This window comes from Metopolophium dirhodum, chromosome 6 (genome assembly GCF_019925205.1).
Source record: "Metopolophium dirhodum isolate CAU chromosome 6, ASM1992520v1, whole genome shotgun sequence".
NCBI classification, from domain to species: Eukaryota; Metazoa; Arthropoda; class Insecta; order Hemiptera; family Aphididae; genus Metopolophium; species Metopolophium dirhodum.
In genome coordinates, this window is record NC_083565.1 from 9,747,890 (window position 1) to 9,769,539 (window position 21,650).

The 21,650-nt window shown below is 30.4% G+C and overlaps 1 protein-coding gene across 1 annotated transcript; it reads right to left on the reverse strand.

Moving 5' to 3' along the window:
- Positions 1-373: 373 nt before the first annotated feature.
- Positions 374-19,839, reverse strand: LOC132946823 (ATP-binding cassette sub-family G member 1-like). The gene is made up of 10 exons (XM_061016905.1): positions 19,171-19,839; positions 10,414-10,534; positions 9,310-9,499; positions 8,190-8,335; positions 5,205-5,575; positions 4,458-4,687; positions 3,832-4,000; positions 2,876-2,976; positions 2,448-2,603; positions 374-1,211 (listed from the first exon to the last, which is right to left on the reverse strand). Exons 1-10 carry the CDS (start codon positions 19,229-19,231, stop codon positions 870-872), a joined length of 1,887 nt encoding a protein of 628 aa, XP_060872888.1. The 5' UTR covers positions 19,232-19,839; the 3' UTR covers positions 374-869.
- Positions 19,840-21,650: the final 1,811 nt, after the last annotated feature.

The window sequence follows — 21,650 nt, forward strand, 5'->3', positions numbered from 1 at the left end:
AACTCAAATAATTTACCCATAAGACCATAAATATATTCTCAGAAATTTTAACACTTTTCAAGATAGTGTCCTTAATTTTTACATTTAAAAAATGTCATTCTGTATTATAATTATAACTTTAACTATTCATATAGTGTGATACATATTTTGTATTTTTGTATAATATAATATTATATAACCACAATACAATATATTCAGAAATTAATGTAAAATGTTCTTACTTAATAACTTAGTACTTAGTACTTTATTTATATGGCTACATGCAGCCTTCTGCTATAGGGTAAACGTTTCGCTAATTTCTCATGTTATGAATTTGGATTATAGATTAGTAGGAATAATTAAAATAAATCGTGTGCGTTATAAATCAAACATCTTTCCTTGTAATCAATAGGTAGGTATTTATTTTTTTTTTTTGGCACAATTTATTCAGAGGATAACACTTAGTAAGTCTTATTCGTATAGATATTTTATAAAAATTAATTTACCATCATATTTACATCATACAACACTTCCGTATTCGTGTATAGACTACATACAGTACTGCTCAATACAATAGTTATGACAATATAATAGTACTTATAAATTAATTACAAAATACGTATTCTTCGCGTTATAAATGTGAAAGTCTCGGTATTCGAGTGTGATAAATTAGAAAACTTAAGTAGGTAGGTCTATGTAATAATAATAATATCGTTGTATATAGTTATATATAGTTTTACAAAAATAAAACTCAACGAATGAAAATAGATCAAAGTTAATTAACTATATATATATGTATATATAGGGATAAGTGATTAAAACATTAAAAAAAGAAAACAACAAGAATAAAGTTCGTCTCAGACAAAAAAGTAGTAGCACCGGCCGCCGTCTTAGCTAGTGAGCCTCCTCCGGAGCGCGAAATACGTGAGAAACCTGAACAGCAAGAGCATGACGACCAACTTGATGATCTCGAAGTATGGATGCTTCCTGTCCACGTTCAGGTAGTAAATTATGATGTTTGGGTCTTTGAAGTGGCAGTAGCCCGTGTCGCAGTGCAGCGGTTCCCTGTTCAACCCGAACACGGTGATGACCAGCCCGATAACTCCGCACCGCAAGAAACTGCCTTGCATTACGAACTCCATTATCCACGGCACTTGGTGCGCGAAGTCGAACCCGTAAATGGCCAGTCCCAAAAACGGTGCTATCATCATTGGGCCAACCGCGCTGCCGTTCTGTAACGATTACGTTTTTATATAATAGGCTACCAATATTTGAGTTGTTTTATTTTATTTTTTTTAAGGGGATCGGTGGTGGTATTTAATTAAGGAGTTTAGTATAGGCAATATTTAAAGATAATGCGTCTGTGACTTGCGACTGTGTGTGTAGTAAATGATTATTAATGTGTGTACGTGTCCCGCACTGGCACTACACAAGCAACGCAGGCACAAGACGTCACCACCGCAGCGTCGCGGTCGCGCGCGTGAACGATCCAGAACGTGTGCCTTATTTGCAGTGTTCGGATTAGATAAGTACTTTTTTATCTAGATAAAGATAAAGATAAATACTTTTTTATCTAGTTACAAATAAGATACAACTATTTTTTAAATGGTTTTAAATTTAGATATATTTTAGTTGGGCACTAGGAACATAATAATAATAATGATATAAATAAAAACAGTTACATTATTTATAAATCATAAACTTTGTTTGAGAATCTGTATATATATATTTAAAAATGCGTTTGTACAATTTCGCGATTTTTATCAATAAAAAATGTATCTAGATGAATTTATTTAGATTAGTAAAAAGATTATCCAAGATAAACGTTTAGATACCTTGTAACGATTTATCTAGATAAGACAAAGGATGAACAAATAATTATCTAGATACATTTATCTAGGTAAGTCCGAACACTGCTTATTTGACTAAAAGTATGTACTTTTCGTCCTTTCTGCCATAATATAATATGTATAATTGGGTTATATTGTCAGTTTTGGACGGCAATGTTTGAATTGTTTTTTTGAAATATTTTGATTTAAATAAAAAAAAATACATTTACTATTATGGTAAACTGTGTGTACCTAATACCTATCGGCGGAATTGATATTAAAACGGTGGAATCGATAAAACCCCCTATAAGTATTTACTAATTGTATAACTCTACATTATATATTATGGTATAGGTACATTAAAATAATAAATACCTACATATTACATGTGTTAATATATGTATAATGTATACAGTATGTGTAATCCAGCGTGTCACTGCACACGGTACAATCTTTGTTAGTATTTTCGGATAATATTATTGCTTTAGGTACTTTCTATATACCAAGAGTTATCGAATTATTTGTTTTCGGTTTATATTTTTTATTTTTAAAATGTATTTATTTTAATTCAATTAAAATTCATTAGTTCAAATAATAACGAATTATGATATGATTTTTTTCTTTCATAATAATACATACCGTCACGTTGAACACAGCACCCACGAGCAGTCCCATGCCCTCGGAGACGAAACAAACTAGTAGACAAATGATATTGAACATCGAAAACCGCAAGAGTTCGTACGGTAGCCCGGACATAAAATATACCAAAGTCGTATAAATACTGCTAAAAAATATCTAAGAGCGAAAAAAATAAAATATCATATAGTTATTGCGGACTAATATGATGACTTAATAGTTAATACACATGCATATGACATCGATATATAGAACTTAGAGGACCGTTCAAATAGCGTGCAAATTACGTATTTAAGTGACTTAAAATTTGAACGACCTCGTGAAAGTTTATAGATTTACGTATCATCATACGTATATAAGTCATTATGAGCGTTATGAAAACATTTTTTTCTTTATTCAATTACGTTATGTTATTAAAATATTATACTCACAATGGACGGCACTCTTGACAACTGTAGAGCCAAGAAATACGGCCTCAAGCTATACCATCTGTTGAAGTATTCTTGTTTTAGCAGTTTCACTTCGGACGGAACTACAAAATTATTATAACAATAATAATACCAAACATTTAAATTCGTTATGTAACATCCATCCATTTATATATATATTAGTGGAAGAATGCCATCCACCTACTTGGTTTTTCCAAAATAACGTAGGTTCTGCAGAACAATTTTTAATTTAATTTATAATAATATAATAAAAGCAATGATCATTTTAATTTTCATGAAAACGATAATACAAGTATAGTTTCACGCAAGACTCAGGAACCAAGTAGATAATTAACTATTATGTGCCATGTAAGCTGTAGCCCACACGGCTTAAATAAAACATAATAATAAGACTCATTTATATAGGTACAGTCTTATTTTTGTTTTTATATTTTATATATTTACAGTATTTGATAAAGTTATTAGACATTTTTACTACAACTCATAATACACATAATAGGTACCTCAATAATGAGTTCTCAATTAGTATTACTCATAAGTCATAACACAGCATCGCAGTGTCGCAAATAGTAAAAACTATGAAAGTGTCATCAATCGTCCTAAGTTATTTTTTTTCATAAGAATAGTTTAACACTAAAGGATAAATTCCGGGATAATTTTTAAGTACCTAATACCTACACTTATAGATAAATATACTGTATATCAATATCGCATGTGTATTGTTTGAGTGGGCTCGTTAAGATTTTTGGGAAGTGGGAAACTAAGCCTACGGGTAGATCCTATGTCTGTATTAGCTCCATTGCACCAATATAGTATGCCCCAAGTGTAGATAACAATATACGGGGAGGATCGATCTTGCACGATAAAACTACCGTCATATTAATGCGGGTTAATTAACATAAGGTAATAAGTATTTATTGTATGATATATGTACGTACATGCGAGCACTTGAACCATCGACTGCGTGAACGTGTGGAAGAGAATATTGCCCATGCAAAATTTCATGTGGTTGAAGAACTGTTCGCCGTCGTTAGCCTTTCCGTAAAACACAATGCCTACTGCCAGGCCACAGATCAGATGATGGTAAAACTGTATGTTTAAACCGATCTGTGGTTATTGAGGTGAAACACAAAAACGACGAATAATTTCATTAGAATAATAATATTTAAATGCACATTTTATGCGTAATTATAACATAGCATATAAATATGTAATATGTATTATAATATCACATTATCACATCAACTAGGACGTAACGAGACGTCATAATATACGTGTGTAACAATAAAACCTGACAAAAAATAAATAAATAATGTTACTTTTAAGCGTATGACAAAAATTATGAAAATTATATAATTGATAAATATACTCAAATCAAGAAATTTCAAAAAAAAAAACTTTTAAAAAAAAGTTATTACGTTCTAAATTAATTTAATCAAAAAAATATGGATATTTTAAAAAATTCTAAAAAATAAACTACTTGACTTACATAAATCGTTTTACCATTAAAATTTTTCTTTTAATCAGATTTACAAATAACAATGAACAAATAATATGTGTCTACCTTGTTCCTGTACAATTGCAAGACCATGCGCTTCCAAAGCGTGCAAAACTGCGACCAACCGGAAGTTGGAAAGTCCACACACCACGTGTTGCCGGGTTTTACCACGTCATCTTCGTCGTCGTCGTCGTCGTTGTCCACTTCATCGTCTACTTTGTATTTTATTGGTGGCAAAGGGAGCAATTTGGTAGTGATCACATTGCCGTTAAGTTCCGGCAAAAGCAATTCGCCAGCTGTATACGACGGGCAAAGAACAATACAATCAGTACGCATTACAAACAATAGTAACAACGCAAAAATGATTGGCACTAAAGTCATATTATGTGAGTATACGACTAGGCGGTTAAAGTTGTAATTATTATAAGCTATATTAAAAAGCTTTTCTCAAAGAAATTATTTGTTTTTTTGTCAGATATGAGGAGAGGGGTAATCTCTTAAAAATGCGTGTACCGATTTGACAAGAGGGCAAGTACCGGGTACAGGAACATTAGGAACTATAGTAACGACATAGCAATATAGCATACCGTATACGCTTACCGTTACTAAGATATCAGATGACTGTATGAGTTTCATGTGAGTGTATCATTTTTCTATTAAAGATTAAACACATACATATTATTATCATTAAACTAGGATTTTCGTACAGCTGATTAGTATAGAAAAAATCAGAATTCAAACAAATTGTTGTGCCATTACGAGGGCAACATGACCTGCAGTACACGTATAGGTTATTATTTACTCGTCACTCACATTTCGTCGTGGCCTCGTTCAAGTAGCAGTTGTTGACGTCCCTCGTCTTGTACAGCGACTGCTTGCCGTTGATCGTGGCCGCGGCCAACTTTTCGATGTTGTCCTGTTCCTCGCCGTCGGTCGCTTCGATTATGTAGTCGGCCGGGTTGTACGTCAGCGGGCAGTGCAGCCCGACGGTAGACAGGAACGGCACCAGCTGGTCGGTGGAGCCCTGGTACACGCAGTACCCCTGCGACAGCACGTACACGTGGTCGAACAGCTGGAACATGCTGGCGCTTGGCTGGTGGATGGTGCACACGATGGTGCGACCCTGGTGCGCAAGCCCACGCAACAGTTGCAGGCAGTAGGTGCTGGAAACGTTGTCCAGGCCACTATTTATGCAAAAACAAAGCACGAAAATCTTACGTCAAGTTTTGTATCACTCAGCTTTTAAGAGGCGACGTGCAATGTATGTCAGGTGCAGCGTGTTACTTAAGTTTAAGTTTTTGAACAAGGTCACAAAATCTCGAGCTGCAGACCATTAAAATTGTTTTGTCAGGTCAGTTATATAAAAGCAGTAGTGGTTTTACCATCATGGGGAGTCAATATTTTTTTCGACATGCATAACCCCCCACCCAAACAGAAAAAATAATTTCTTTCTCTACAAATGCCAAGCTATGATATGAATCATATAATATCCCTAAAGCTCAGGAGGGCGAAGAGCATGGACCATTTTCGAGATTCACATCTAGCCCATCTGGGTCAGCTTAGGTTTGATTGAAAATTCCTTATACAGTACCTACTATGCCACTGCCCACTGGTATTGGATATTCAACCCTCACCCCTTGGTTTTTTTTTATTGTACGTTACGTATAGATATTATATGAAACTAATACAATTTGAAAAATATTTTTATTTAATATATTATATAAGTATATACTTTTTTATATAAGTTACAACTCATCACATTGAAAAAATCTTTGTACGCCACTGAGGCAGATCACACATTAAACCGGCCCCCTACCAATAATAATAATTGTTTATTTTAGAAACAAAATATAGTAAGTTATATAATAACAAATTATTTAAACATTGATTATTATCTTCTATGCTTAAGATTTGAAAACTGGTTGACATCACCATTCACCATAGCTCTCTTCGAATAAGTTTCATAAATTTGTGGCTCCAAAAATTAAGATTAGTGGCCACATCAGCCATGTAGTCACCATAGACAGTGTTTAAGTTCACCATACGTATACGCCACCAATTCTGGTGTACATAGACTTAAACCTGTGTCCTATACAGTATAATATATAGCTACATCATTTTCTCTCAAGTAGTCCGAGACAATTTGTTTTATTTACATTAATCTATGGCCATTGGCCACGGAAAGATAACACGCAAGTACGCAACAACATTTTGTTACAGTCAATCACAATAATGTGTACCTATACCGTTTTAGACGGACCTTCGTAATAATGTTATTACACGCACTGATAACGTTATTATTATACAAACAGTATATTGCCAAATATCCTATATCCTATTGTAAAATACATAACCATGTCCTATAGAACAGCAACTCACTACAGCACTAAACAGTAAACAGAGAGTAATATATATTTTGTATTTTAAGACTTAAAAACTTTACCATGCGAAGAAATTTAAACGAAATTTGTAACAAATATGGAACAAATTAAAATTGGCATTTACATTATGGCACGCCTATATACATGTATTGAAACATCTTGATTAATAATTATAATGGGTAAATAGTAATAAATAGTAATAATAATACATATTAGCTAGTACCTACATAGGTGATACCTGTACAATAATAATTATTGTATGTGTCTACATCGAACCATTAAAATGCATTACAATAGTCAATACTGCGATGCTCTTCCAAACAAAAACCTAATCAGTTCTTTTGGATAATTTTTTATGTAGAATGGTATTCTATGTAGGTTTATACCTAGCTACCTAAAAAAATGTAAAAATGAAAAAACTGTATGTAGTTAAAAAAAATATGGTGTTTCTGTTAAGAAAACACCAATTACGCCACATTTGACATACCTATAGGTACAGATATGTTATTTTTTACTAAATACTTACGGTTTTTGATTACGTTTTTAATATTACGTTATTACCATGACTAATTCAACGATAATATTTTTTGCGGTTCGTTAAAAAAAACCGTAGAAAATAAGTTTAGTGTTCACAAATTATATAAATCGAAATAAACTATTACATTAACTGGGGGACGGAGTGGCCGACCCGAGTTCGATACCTCGGTCGCGGGCGGCATTTTTCTTCGGACAAGTCACGGTGTCCGGAGAAAAAGTGCCGCCATCCCCCACCCGGGCATGGCAGATACCCACGGGTGCCCAAATCAAAAATTCTGCCAAAAACAAATATACACGTGTAAACAAATCTACAGTACCCTCCCCTACAGTACCACAGGCTAATGACCTAGTAGTCGAAGCCTTAACCCTAATAAAAAAAAAAAAAATATATATAACACATAGGTATACCTATTTATATTATATAATATGGTGGATATGACAAATGTACCTAGGTAGTACGTATAGAAAAATTAATTTTGGTTAATAGTTTCTTGTTAAACAGTAACAAAATATCTATCACTAATAATATAATGTAATCAGCTAATTTTAACACTGGCTAAATATTATATAATAGCCAATAGGTAAAATTAAAGTACAGCGTTGAGGTCATGTAAGTGTAAAAACCTATATTTAGTTTTCTCACGGAATGATAATATAAGTAATATCATAATATTGCTCGATTATATAGCAACTATAATAATGTATTGAAGACATTCATTTAAAATGTATGTTAAATTCCCTACGGCCTACAGGCTCTATACGGATAATAAATCTAATAAACTGACGAGTGTTAATAATTTTAAAAGAAGAAACTGTCCAGCAGTTGTGGCTTACACATTAGGTACGACATATTTTGTAATCGACAATTATCAATACGTACCTAGTAGGTTCATCGAGAAATATTATGGGCGGGTTGTTGATGAGTTCCAGAGCAATAGATAACCGCTTTTTCTGGCCTCCCGATAAGAATTCGGTCCTTGTGTTTTTGCTCTCAGACAGTCCCAAGACATTTTGAATTTCTGTCACCTATTTAATACTCTCGTTATAATATACATATTATATAATACATTAATACATTATACATAATATTATGTACATTGTACATCATCGAAACAAAAATATAACATTCCGTAAAAATATAATGTTTATTCTACTCAAAATTAGTTCATTTGATTTTTATACTATGTAGTTTTTTAATATACCTAGGTGCCACTAAAACCAAAGGGAATTTACCCGCCATAAATTGTACAACCTAACCTAACCAAACCAGCCAAAAAAAAATATATAAAAATAGTTAGTCCATTAATAGAATCAATAAGAAATAAGAAAGCAGTATTAATTTAAATGACAATAGATTATTATGTTTAAATGGAAAAGGAAAATATGTGAGTTTCTATTTTATAACTCATCAGTAAGTATCAGGTTCATACCAAGAGTAATACATTAAAACATCAATCGATAATTCAGTAAAAATAATAAATTTTGTTAGATATTTTAAAGTTAATATAAAAACTACGAGTAGGTATGCTTCAAAATTATTTTTCATATCGAGAAATATTTATTGTCTATTGAGTAATTATATATTCGTCATATAATAATTCGGTCTTAGACAATTAATGCTAAAAAAATGTATGATGTTTTATTATTTGTATTTTTCCATGTACATAGGCGAAACTACGGGTCTGAATGGATAACATACTGACTTATTACAATATAAAATTTTAATAAAAATCTTATTTTGTAATTATAATTTTTTTCATATTTATCATTCGGCCTGTCCTAATAAAATTGTCTAGTTTCACTTATGGCCTTGTGATAATGCATAATAGTTAGCTGTTAAAGACTGTTATCGGGTCTGCGTGGGGCATACAGAATACAGTAAACACAGTTATATTCCCCAACCACGTAAAAAAAAACTATAAACTATAGTTTTACCGACGCCTATAGGCAATTTGTATTGTTTATTTAATTGTTCCATTTGATTATTGTTTTGTACTCACGATCATTTGTTTTTCTTTGGTCAGTGTACCATTGGATAGTTTAAGTTCCGCTGCGAACATCATCACTTCATTTAAAGTCAACATGGGCTGAATCTTGTCCTCCTGCATTATGTAACATGATAACTTACGAAACAACTTCTCGTCTCTGACTTGACTGTTCAACTTCAAAGTCCCGCTTACACCTTTATAACTAAGACGTTACCGCATGATTAGTTGACATAAGACAGTATTGTTTTGGTTATCGTTATAACAACTAAGTGGTCACTAAAATACGTCCATACCATATTTTATTACAATTTTCATAAATATTTTTATTACCTTCATTATTTCCACCATTATCGTATGCACATTTTATTGTTATTTAATTATAATCAAGTAGAAAAAAAATTTCCCAACAATTTGTGTGTAACTACCTACATAAATAAAATAACGAATACCTATACATCTCTATTAATTATATATATATATATATAATTTTAAAAAATAGGAGTGAACTGTGTAAAAAATAAAAATAGACTAACTAACTAACACGATTTTACAGCTCTCTACACTTGTTTAAACTTGTTATAGTTATATTAATATTAGTTGCCATAAAATTAAAAATTTTTGGCCCTAAATATTTAATGCATTTTGGAAGACAAAGTGTTTTATGTAACGTAGGTACTTTGACATTAAAGGACAACAACGATTTTATTTTAATATTTAAAATTATTGAAATTTCAAAACTTTTTAACTTCAGATACATCAGAAATGCTGTTGCATAGAATATATTTATTTGGAACTCAAAGAGTTCTATGCAGCTTAAGGTTAAATAAACAGTACCTCCAGGTTGTACTAAAATTACTAATTAATACAAGTACGTTTTAAGTAAAGTTATTTTTTATCCACATAAATATAAGAACAATCTTATTTTGATTCATCTCATAAGTTATTATATGTATAGTGATTAATGAATATTAACAACAAATAGTGCATAATATGTATTCGAAGATCATTAAATATTGAAACAATTAAACTTATATTAGTAATTTCCTATATCATAATATAAACAGAATTTAAAATACGCATCCTAAACAAATAATACAATTCGAGAACAATGCTTACTTGTAACCGGATAGTGCATTAAGTAAACTGCTCTTTCCTGCACCCGATGGTCCCATAATGCATGATAATTCACCAGCTGAAAATCGTCCATTTACCGACTTCAATATTGTTCTTGACGGTACTACAAACAAAATAACAACAGAATAACTATATTATGCAGTTTATTCAATTATTTTTAAACAAAATCTATTTTAATATTTAAGTATGCCATTTCAATCAATTTTTTCAAACATGCCAAATATGACGCAATCCAATATGTGTACTCCACAAGCCAAATTGACATACAAAAAGTTTAACAATTCCTTTAAATGACGCGTTGGGTTCCTAAAATGTTGTGTATAATACTATATAATAAAATAATAATAACGTAAAAAAAATCTTCAAAAATAATAGATTATTTAGTTAATAGGGCGTCACACCCGCATGTGTTGTCTCCGACTTACAAATGTACAACATAGCAAAAACTGTTTTGTGCAGGACAACTTTTCTCGCACCATATTTGTTGTAGAACCACCAAATTTTCACAACACGTAAAGAAGAACGTTTTTTTTCAATAGCACTACCCAATCATTTTTTACAAGCAAAAGAAAAAAATGAAATGTTTAGAAGCAAATAACTTTTATTGTATTTATTATCTAAAATATAGGCACGCTCTTGCATAGATAATTGTCTACCCTATATGTTCAGAAATTTTAGAGCCACTACTACAAACACAGAAAGATAAAAGTTGTCCCGCGCAAAATAGTTTTTGGTATATGTTTTTACATTTGTAAGACGGAGACAACACATACGGATGTGACGTCTTAATGAATTTATTTATTTATTCATTATGACTTATGATTTATGAATAATGATATTGCATGCAATAAAATGATAGACTAGGTATGAAGATTTATGCAAGATTTAAATTTTGTTCCAGGCCACTGAAATAGTTAAGGTAACAAAATATGACTACTTCTTGCCAAATGTGGTTGCTGTTCAAATTATTTGATATTTAAAATATTTTAATTATTAATAACATTATAATATTTATTAATATAATAATGTTTATAACACTATGCCTATTGACTATTATACTATTTATACCTATTGGTACTCTTGACATTGTTATAATAATAAATTATTTTTCTAAATTATATAGGCACCTATCATATAGTATGGCATAATATTCGATGTTACAAATTGTTGATTGGTCAGATTGAGTTATTCATTAAACTGTTCACGGAATGTCGCAATAATATATTTCAATTACATTTAAAAAGAGCATATTTCATAAAAAAAAAACTATCAATAAAATATTCTTAATATTGCCTATTTCATAAGAACTATCGAGAAAAATTTTCTAGTTACAACGTTTTTAAAAAAATTAAGGAATATTATAAGTATTATTATTTGTTGAACAATGAATATGCCAGTTTGATCCATTAATGATAGTATCACACTACTATAATAATATTATGTACTTCAATATTTATTACTTAATACACTCAATTACTGCAAAAAACAAAAATAAGTAGGTATGACATATTATACAGTTTAAAGATACTTGAAATTACGAACTTGTACATGTGAAACTAATCTGACGTAAAAAGTGAAAGCAAACTGCGGTTTCCGATTGAAATCGACAAATTCCCCCTCCCGGAAACCGAATAATATAATCTTTGCCATCTTCGGATATGTCTATCGAAATAATCATTTTCAAAACACGTAAGGTTTCGTTCAACACACGTTATCACAATATTATATCAAAAAAATATTTGTTGTGCCTTCTTCGGTAATTTAAATATTATATTTTTTATAATATATTTTATAAATTGTTATTTTGTATATTATCATATGTATGTTATTGAATTTATATATTATCAACTTTGTAATTGTCGATTGGTATTCATTAATTTAAAAAAAAATCATACCGAGGTATAAGAAAATATGCAAGCAATTATTATTAATATTATTATTTACGTTTTGTTCATGTATATTTTAAAACGTTTTTAATATGTTTACTGTTAATAATTTCCACCAATTATTATTTATCGCCCCCCTCAAAGCTTAATGATTTGTATTGGTATTTAAAATGTTAGAGTAGAATTAAGTTGGGTATCTATGTACCTACCTACATATTGTACGCCTAAAGGTAAGATTAAGACGTATAGGTAAACCAAAACTCAAAAGTCCAAAGCTTTACAATGTGTCACGTGAACTGACAATATGCAAATCACGTATATAAGTAAGTTACATTACAAATCAGAAAAGTTGCAACAACAAAAATAATGATGATAAAACATGAATTGAAATTTAATAATTAAATTAATTAGATGTATTTCTGTATATTGTATATAAATAAGTATTGAGTACCTATACAAATATATGTATTTCTGTTTATATTCGTATTATAAACGCGAAACCAAACTTAATTTTTCTTGTTACAGCATATCAAATATATAAGATGTTAAAATCTTACAACTAGAATTAATTAATATTCTAGCCTTCTTTATAGTTAACTAAATTACGAGTCGTACCTATTCGATATATATGTAGTTTTAATAAACTTTCTATAATATTTTATACGCATATGCAGTTCAGTTGCTACAATATTTTATGAATAACCTATAGGTTGACGTCGAATAAGTGAAATTCAAAAATAATAATAGCAAAATATATTGATTAATACAAAATAAAACCTAACCTAATTTAACAAAAAAAAAAAATTGTAACTCTAGTGGCCAATGTCGCCGATATTAATTATTAAGAACAATAATAAAATAAAAATAAAAACAGTAAAATATGATATGCAAAACCAATGCAAATATAATACATATTTTACTTCACAATGACTATAATATTCAGAACATTTCAAAACTGTGTTTACACTGCATGTGCATAAAATATTTATTTATCGATAAATATATTATGATCCTATAATTTGTATAGCATTATTCTATAGCAAACCAAATTGCTTTCGCCATTATTAGAATATTGGATTGGGTTTATTTTTACGATATTTAATCTTTATACTGCAATTCTCATGCGCTATACAGTTCCAAATGTCTTCAGTTTTCGGGTTGTTAAATTGTTTACCGTTTAAAAGAATACTGCAGTATTCATTGCTTGGTGACGAATATTAAATATTAATTAGTTAGGTAAGTTATAAATGTAGCAAATATTATAAAATACAAATTTAAAATTTGTATTCTAATAGGTAGCTGATTGTTAGTAATAAACTATATTATATTCTAACAACTCTTGGGTGCAATAGTTTGTTATATTATTATTATTTGTAAAAATTACGCACAGTCTTGAAATTGAAAACGTGTTTACGTTGTAGTATATGATTTACGATGATTTATGAAATGGAGAGTTATTACTTATTGATGTATAATGATCCGTTACTCTAACTATATTGTCATTATCTTGCCATTTTGGTACCTATATAATTAATTGAACTCGTAATTAAATATTCTTCATATTAATATTCAATTCTTTACAAATAACAAGTATATTTTTTAATAGATATATAGGTATAATATAATATGTAAACTTTTATATGACGTGTTCTATTAATATAATATTATATACAATAATATATATGTGACATTGACACTGAACTTGAATTACTGAAACTTTCAAACAAAACGATAATTTATTTAATGACATATTAATCACAAAAAACTAAATTATAATGTCATTGCCATAGTATACAATTTAAATATAGTATAGGTTCCTATAATATTATATTAATATGCAAGTCAAATATTATCAAATAACACAGGTATTTTAAATGAAGACATGACGTGATAGTAAATAGTAATGCTAAGACATGCTGACCTGCAGTTAACTTATATTAATAATCTTGTGAAAATTAATTCATATATTATTTTTTAGTATGTAGTCTGTATCCGATGGTAAAACGATAAATTCAAAAAATATCAATCATTTTCGACAACATTAAAAAAAATAAAAGTTATTTATTAATTTATTATGGTGAAATATTTGACGAAGAATCAGACGACAACGTGTGTGTGTTTGGCAATATATTATTATACTTTTTTGCAGCAGACAACATACGGGCTCACACTCTCACAGAAAAAGGTCAATATTATTATATATTCTTGAAGAAACCTATTAGGTATAGCTGCTTGTGATGTAATACAAAATAATACTAATTATCTTTTAGAAAACAAGCGAAATAAACTACCTAGCAATTTAATTTTGCTGTATTAAACTTGTACTTGAAAACAGTAAGTTAATACGCTGATGATCCATGAATGACGAATGTCTAAACACACTATTCAGTGTACAGTGATGTGGTATTACAATTATTATTTACGTCATGATTTTTATTCCCCATCATATTCAGTCAAAACACGTAATCGAATAGTTTCATCCATTCAACAAAAAATGTTCGAACGATCGATGGTAATTAATAATCTACGATTCCGGAATATTATACGTATTGCCTATATAATATATCATCATTTATTGTCTTAATGTAGGTACCTATACAAATATAGGAACTCCGAACGTTGAAATCATTGTATGGTCCGTAACAGGTTAAACTAGTTTAAAGAAAAAAAAAATAATGAGCCTTACGTTGAACTTTAGTCATATGACTGGCATAAGGATAAATGAAGGAACTCTCACTTTCATTTCAGTCCATCATGTCCAATAGTATATGCAGCCGCCTACTTTGTAATTTGATTACGACGTTAAAATGTGGTCTATAACCTATACCTCGTGTATTCATCGAGCTCAGAATGTAAACAATGAATATAATCGACTTTCTCGTTACAATATGAAGTAAACAATCGACGTTTTATTGCAAATATTAATACTATCATACAATACTTAAAAAGCTCTTACAAGAGCATCACAGTCTATATTAAAAACTCGTCAGATCATAATGTATGAGTGAAATAGTGTTGTACTATGTACTAGGAAGCATCAACTAGAATTTGGTTTATTTTTAGAGTCTTCAAAGTTCATTGTGCTATATTTTATAATTATGATAAAGATGATTAAAATATTTAAAACTTTAATAAGGGGGAAGTAGTATGGGCCATGTTCTCCTATTGAGTATTTAAATAATATATAAAATGTAATTTTTTGAAAACTAAGTCCCCCTAAAATGTTGATAAATCTCCGGCCATGCTAATATACAACCTATGGTACTATTTTCACTTTTCAACTACTTTCCAGACGTACGAAATTGAGGGAAAATTATAGATAGGTACCTAATAATATTGTTATCGTGTTGATTATGGAACAATAATCGGAATTATCAGATGATGGTTGAAAATGTACTGTTTGTTAGATAATATCACTTATGTACGACGGAAAAACAATTTCATATAATAATGCATCGATGTATAATATGTTATTGATTTTATTATTAAAATTGTAGTTGCACTATTCGCGCTTGCGGTTCTATTACATTCGATAGAGATGACGCGACCATCTTGGCCGTGACCACCGCAGCTGTATTATAGTGTGTACACAATACACACAAGTACACAACTATAGAGTCTGCAATTAAATTCATCATATGTTGTGTAAACGTGGTTATGTGGTTTATATCTGCATATTAGGCGTATAATATTATTATTAGGTTTGAACATAATATATGTTCTGATAATGTATCTTCGTGTGTGCGTTCGCTGTAAAAACGATCTGCACGTAATCGTTCAACGACGAAGAGAGTCAACCTACGCACTGCACGATCGTTATTTTCACATTCTCGTTATTATTATTTAGAAGAAAAAAATAGTTATTTTTTGCTCGTGAATAAAAGTACATAGAAAATTCACATTTACGTATAGCACCCGTAACTGTAGTATAACGTATATATGAATACTGCATAGTATGAATATAACCATAATATTATGACTACCTATATGTCTATATGAGTAATGGGTGGCGCAGAACGTACCCTAGGCGATCATTTCGACGGCGAGAGTCGAGAATTTACTCAGGAAGACTATGTATTCAGCAGTCAGCACGTACTTTATTTTTAAACGAAAGTCGGTTCTTGTCTTGTGATCAGTAAGTCTAAATGTGTAATGGTTTTTAACAGCGCTAAATTTGAATACATGTACATCTTGCATGGACCATCATGGACCGACATTTTAGAAAATTTAATGAAAAGCATAAAATATAAAAACTACTAAATTCAAATAATTTCAATGTTTATACCTAAAATATAAATATAATATATACTTTAGTTAAATCATTAAAATTGTATTATCTCCAACCATTTTTTATCACTTGTAATAATATATACTTTTACCATAATTTTTAGTATAATAACATTAATAACGTACCATTAGTACAATTAAATATATTCATAATATTTCAAATGAATATGAAATTTAATAAAACTTATACTTATAATAATTTAAATATAACGTAAAAACTTTTCTATCGTGATTTAATAAAATATCAATGAAAAAAAGAGCTATTATTGAGACATTTTGTTCTCGGCTAATATAATAAATGTAATTGTTCAGTGAAAGTATATATAACTATGTTCATATAATAAATTGGATATTAATTTAACTTTAATAACGTGTCTGTTTGCACCTGAGCATCTAATGATTCTAATGACTGTTGTTTATACGTAGTAGATATAAGTCTATAGGTAAGTTAGCAGTTACCAAGTTTAAAAAATAATAATAATTTTTCGAATTACTTACAAAAATTAACATTTAAATCGTATAATGATTATACTCGCAGACTTTGAGTCACGTGATATCGAGAGCCGTGCATCTACACAACAAACGATCATATTATTATATCATATACCTATGTATAAACAAAAAGCATAAATGTTTCTACCTATACTATTATATAGATAATTGTTTTTTAATATTATAGTGATTTAAATGCAAGAATGTGGACGAGAGAATTCGCACGATTCATATTTGTATTCGGATACATTTAGTCACACCTGCTATAATATTTTTGTTTTTGTTTATAGACATTATACAAATTGGTTCCATGCCAATTATAGGTCATGATTTTTCATTATTCTTTCCACGCGTGAAGAACCCATTTAAATAGTTCAAACTTCAAAATTGTCATTACGATCTACACCTATATACACCGCAGCCTTAAATATAGCGTACCTATATTTTATACTAATACATATTGCCTTTTGATTTATATAGTATACACACAAACTTTATAATTTAAAGTCGTCTGTCGAATGTTTTGTGGATCTGCAGATCCTTTAAGATGTGATATCACTAAAAGTGTTTTCACCGTCCAGGAAATTATCTACCTATGATAGCTACCTTATTTTGTCGTGGGTAATTTTCAACCATCCTGTCTGCACATCTTGTATTTCACCAATGATTGACACCCATAACTAAATCACCAAAAATACCGCATAACTAATGCGAGCCGTAAGATGAATTACTTTTTTTCAAATACTGTGTTGTCTAGAGACCAAAGAGTGTCACCAACATTCGTACCGTATTGATACAAGCCAAGTATTCTTAACGATAGTCAATCGTCGTTTTCTTTAATTTGTCGCTCTGTAGGTATATGTTTTTTTTATATATGATTAAACAAACACATTTAATGTCAAATAAGTACACACACATAAGTTAAAACCAATAGACGCAGACACTCGGTGACCCACTATATCACGTCACTATCACATCATTATAATGTATAAATGTATAATAATATAGGCACTAATATGATTACGCGTATCTAACTACTATAGTAATATTACGTATATGAAACCCTTGTATTACTTTAAGTTTTATAGTTTTATACCCACAGGCTACAGCCTAACACTGAATCGCCTATTTACTTTTTCTTAGGGAAAAAGAATAAACGTTTCATTGTTGAGTTAATTTACGCGGAACAAAGCACGTCTTGTGGTAGGTTATTCATGCAGACGTTTTTTTTTATATATAGTACTTACACAGAAGTAACAACCTACCGGATATATTATATAGATATCCAGATAGGTACTATTATATAAAATAAAAACTTTTATTAATTATTAGCAGCCGGCAGCTATATATTATGAACAGGAATGATTCAATGAGCATTCCTATTTAAAATATGAGATAACAACAGGCATTCTTTGAACAACAAGTTATTGTCCGTTTCATAAACCGATATGACGAAATAGAATAAACTAGGTTCGCCATTATTTATGAATTGTAATTTTAAGATCAAATTTATAATAAACTACCAGTTGATCATGCCAGATTTCGTTTTGGGGTTTCTCATTGTACCTATAAGAACTAAACGTTGTAGCAAACTGCAACACTATAGTTTGTACATTGGTTATGTTTATGTGACACTATTAGGTCCGTATTTTGTCATATTATAATATGTGTAATGAATATATGGCCGACAGTTAAAATATATATACGTCGTAAGCATATAGTCGAATCAGGTTATATTGTTTTATTATTTTACTAGTTTACAATGTATTATTACATATCAATAAATAAAAATCACAGCGCTGCAAAGGCAATTTATATTGGAATCATTGTCAAACGAATATGGTTTCATACCCCACGGTTGCCTTATTTTTGTGAGTGTTAAAACGTTATTTAAGCGAACTGAACATATAGAAATTTTTTGAGTTTTTTTTCACTATGCCTATCATATTATTATAAGATAACTTATAAGAGACAAAATAATAATTATACTAATTGGCATTTGGCCTCGTTTTTGGCAAGTTCACAAAAATATACATGGAGTAGAAAAAAAAACTAATAACAATATCGTACTGACCTTTGGTTTGCCAAAACGGTGGCTTCACCTCGTACGTCAAGTCTTCGAATTGGATATCCATCTTGCGTCGGAGACGAGAGACGACCCTCCGTCCTCGTGCGAGTTTTTTTTTGTATTTTTGCGTGCGCACTAGGTATTAGAATAATTTTTAAAAAAAAACGTCACGAAGACGTGTTGAGAAAAATATGCGACGGAGATTTCAGTTGTTGGGTGAATAACGAATAAATATTGATATATAATATAATAATATTAAGAAAGCGAAATGCGCTAACCGCTCACGACATCCACGGCGGAAAATAATGTGTACGCCAATAGCATGATATTAAAATAATGATATCGCGCGGTTGTATGTGTTTTATAGTGTAATTCTTTCGTCGGTCAGCCCGGGACAGAGGTAAACGCGTGCTCTGCGGACGACCGCTACCACGATATTGAAGGTATAAACCGATTGGCGAACAAGCGTGCGCTCGAGAGGAGAAACGACCACTGAACCGGATGGACGATGGTAATAATGTCTGTACAAATTCTGTATAGTGTTATATATTATTGTTATATAAAAATAATAATAAAATACGGTCGCCGCGTCTAGCAGCCGGTTACCGTCGTAAAGCGGCTTCGACGCATACCGCGGTAGTATACGCGCGGTGAAAGACGGTGACGGTGTAAATAGGCGCGAAAGACAGACAGAGAGTGCCGAGCCTTGACACTGGTGCTCGAAGACGAGGAGGAGGAGACGTCGGTCGAGGGAGGTGGGAGCGGCGATCTTCGAATTGTACATAGCGGTTTTCAGGTTTTTGCTCTTTCCTTATATACCTACGGACCTAGCTCTATACAATATAATATTATTACGTATAATCGACACGCACCCTCTATAAACGTCCATTTGGCAATTGGACAGCCTAGCATTTTTGGGTGATCCAACATAATATTAGATAACCGTAGTATAATATTATATAGCTAATTTAAATTGTTTATTTATGAAAGGGGTTAACCAGCATTTTCGGTCAAATCGCTCGTTATGAAAATAAAATATTGTGATTGTAATAGAATCAATCGTTTATTTTTGTTGTATTTGAGAAAAAGTTCTAGAAATAAAATATAACTTTTAATGCCGAATTGGCCTAGCCCTCTAAAAGTACGGTATTTTCTGCAGTGTCTAAAAGCTGCGGGAAAATCAGACCTTGAAAGAAATTTTCTGCGATAGCACATATTTAATTGGCACTGGTATTTAGGTAAATCATTAATATTTCAGTAGGTTAGGAGTATTGATAATTGGTTTACGTGTAAGCTGTTCTGTGATATTTTGCGTGCCTTACAATCGACTGTACAATTTTATTATGACAGAATGTGAGGATTTAAATAACAGAAGATTATTAATCCTATTTAGTATTTTGTTGTTTATAGTTATAATACTTCGCTACTATGCTAATTTGTATTGTATATTGATACAATATAACAATATTATAGTTTACACGAATTCCAATCAAAATTAGAAACATCGCGTCTTGTTATATAATTCGTTAGTGTTTGTGTGTATTAAAAAAGTCATATTTATTCTTTAACCGTAATGTAGAAAATACTATACCCTTGTGAGTTATTTATTTTATTAGATGTGAGTCTTACTCAAGGCCCGTAGGACGTAGTTGCAATAGGCCAGTAATGTTGAGGACGTATTGCTGATTATAACGGATACCTCATTCCAAATAACATTATATACCTATATTATACAGAGTGTATCACGAATATTTTATGAAAATTATTATATTTAACTAGAAATCTTGTACCTATACTAACATACGGTATTTTTAAATATACTTATATTTTTTATTCCATTTAAGGACATACGTTTGGCCAGCCCTGTGTCGATATACACTATTTTTTTTTCAAATGATAACTTGCTAAACAGACAATCAGTTTACAGTAAAAATATGGTAGTCAGATTATTGTTTAACGTCTCGGAAGGTAGGTCTATATAAAATATACACAGATAATAAAATATATTATAAATCGAAATTCAAACGAGTAGTTTCTGAATAATTAAACTTTAAATATAAATACTAAGGATAATAGGTAAAAAGATACATGGGGCTATGATGATTTGAAAATTAAAGTACTTTATAACTTATAAGTATTAGCATTTTATGTTAGAAAAATTGTCGAAGTGATAAATTATAATAGTAGGTAGGTACTAATGGTACTACACTCAGATAGGTACTGAATATTATATCTAATTTATAATTAATGTAAGTGCAACTATTTTAAGGATCGATATCCTTAGTACCTACCTAGTTAAAACATACAGTTTAATAAATAATTCAGAAAACACTCGTACAAATTTTGATTTATACGCATAAACATTTTCAAAAAAACTGAATATCTGAAAATAATATGGTGCGTCTACTGTTTAACTAGTATAATTAAAAATTCTAAAAATTAGAATATGAATAAGTATAGACGTCTCATTAATAAAGTAGCGGAGC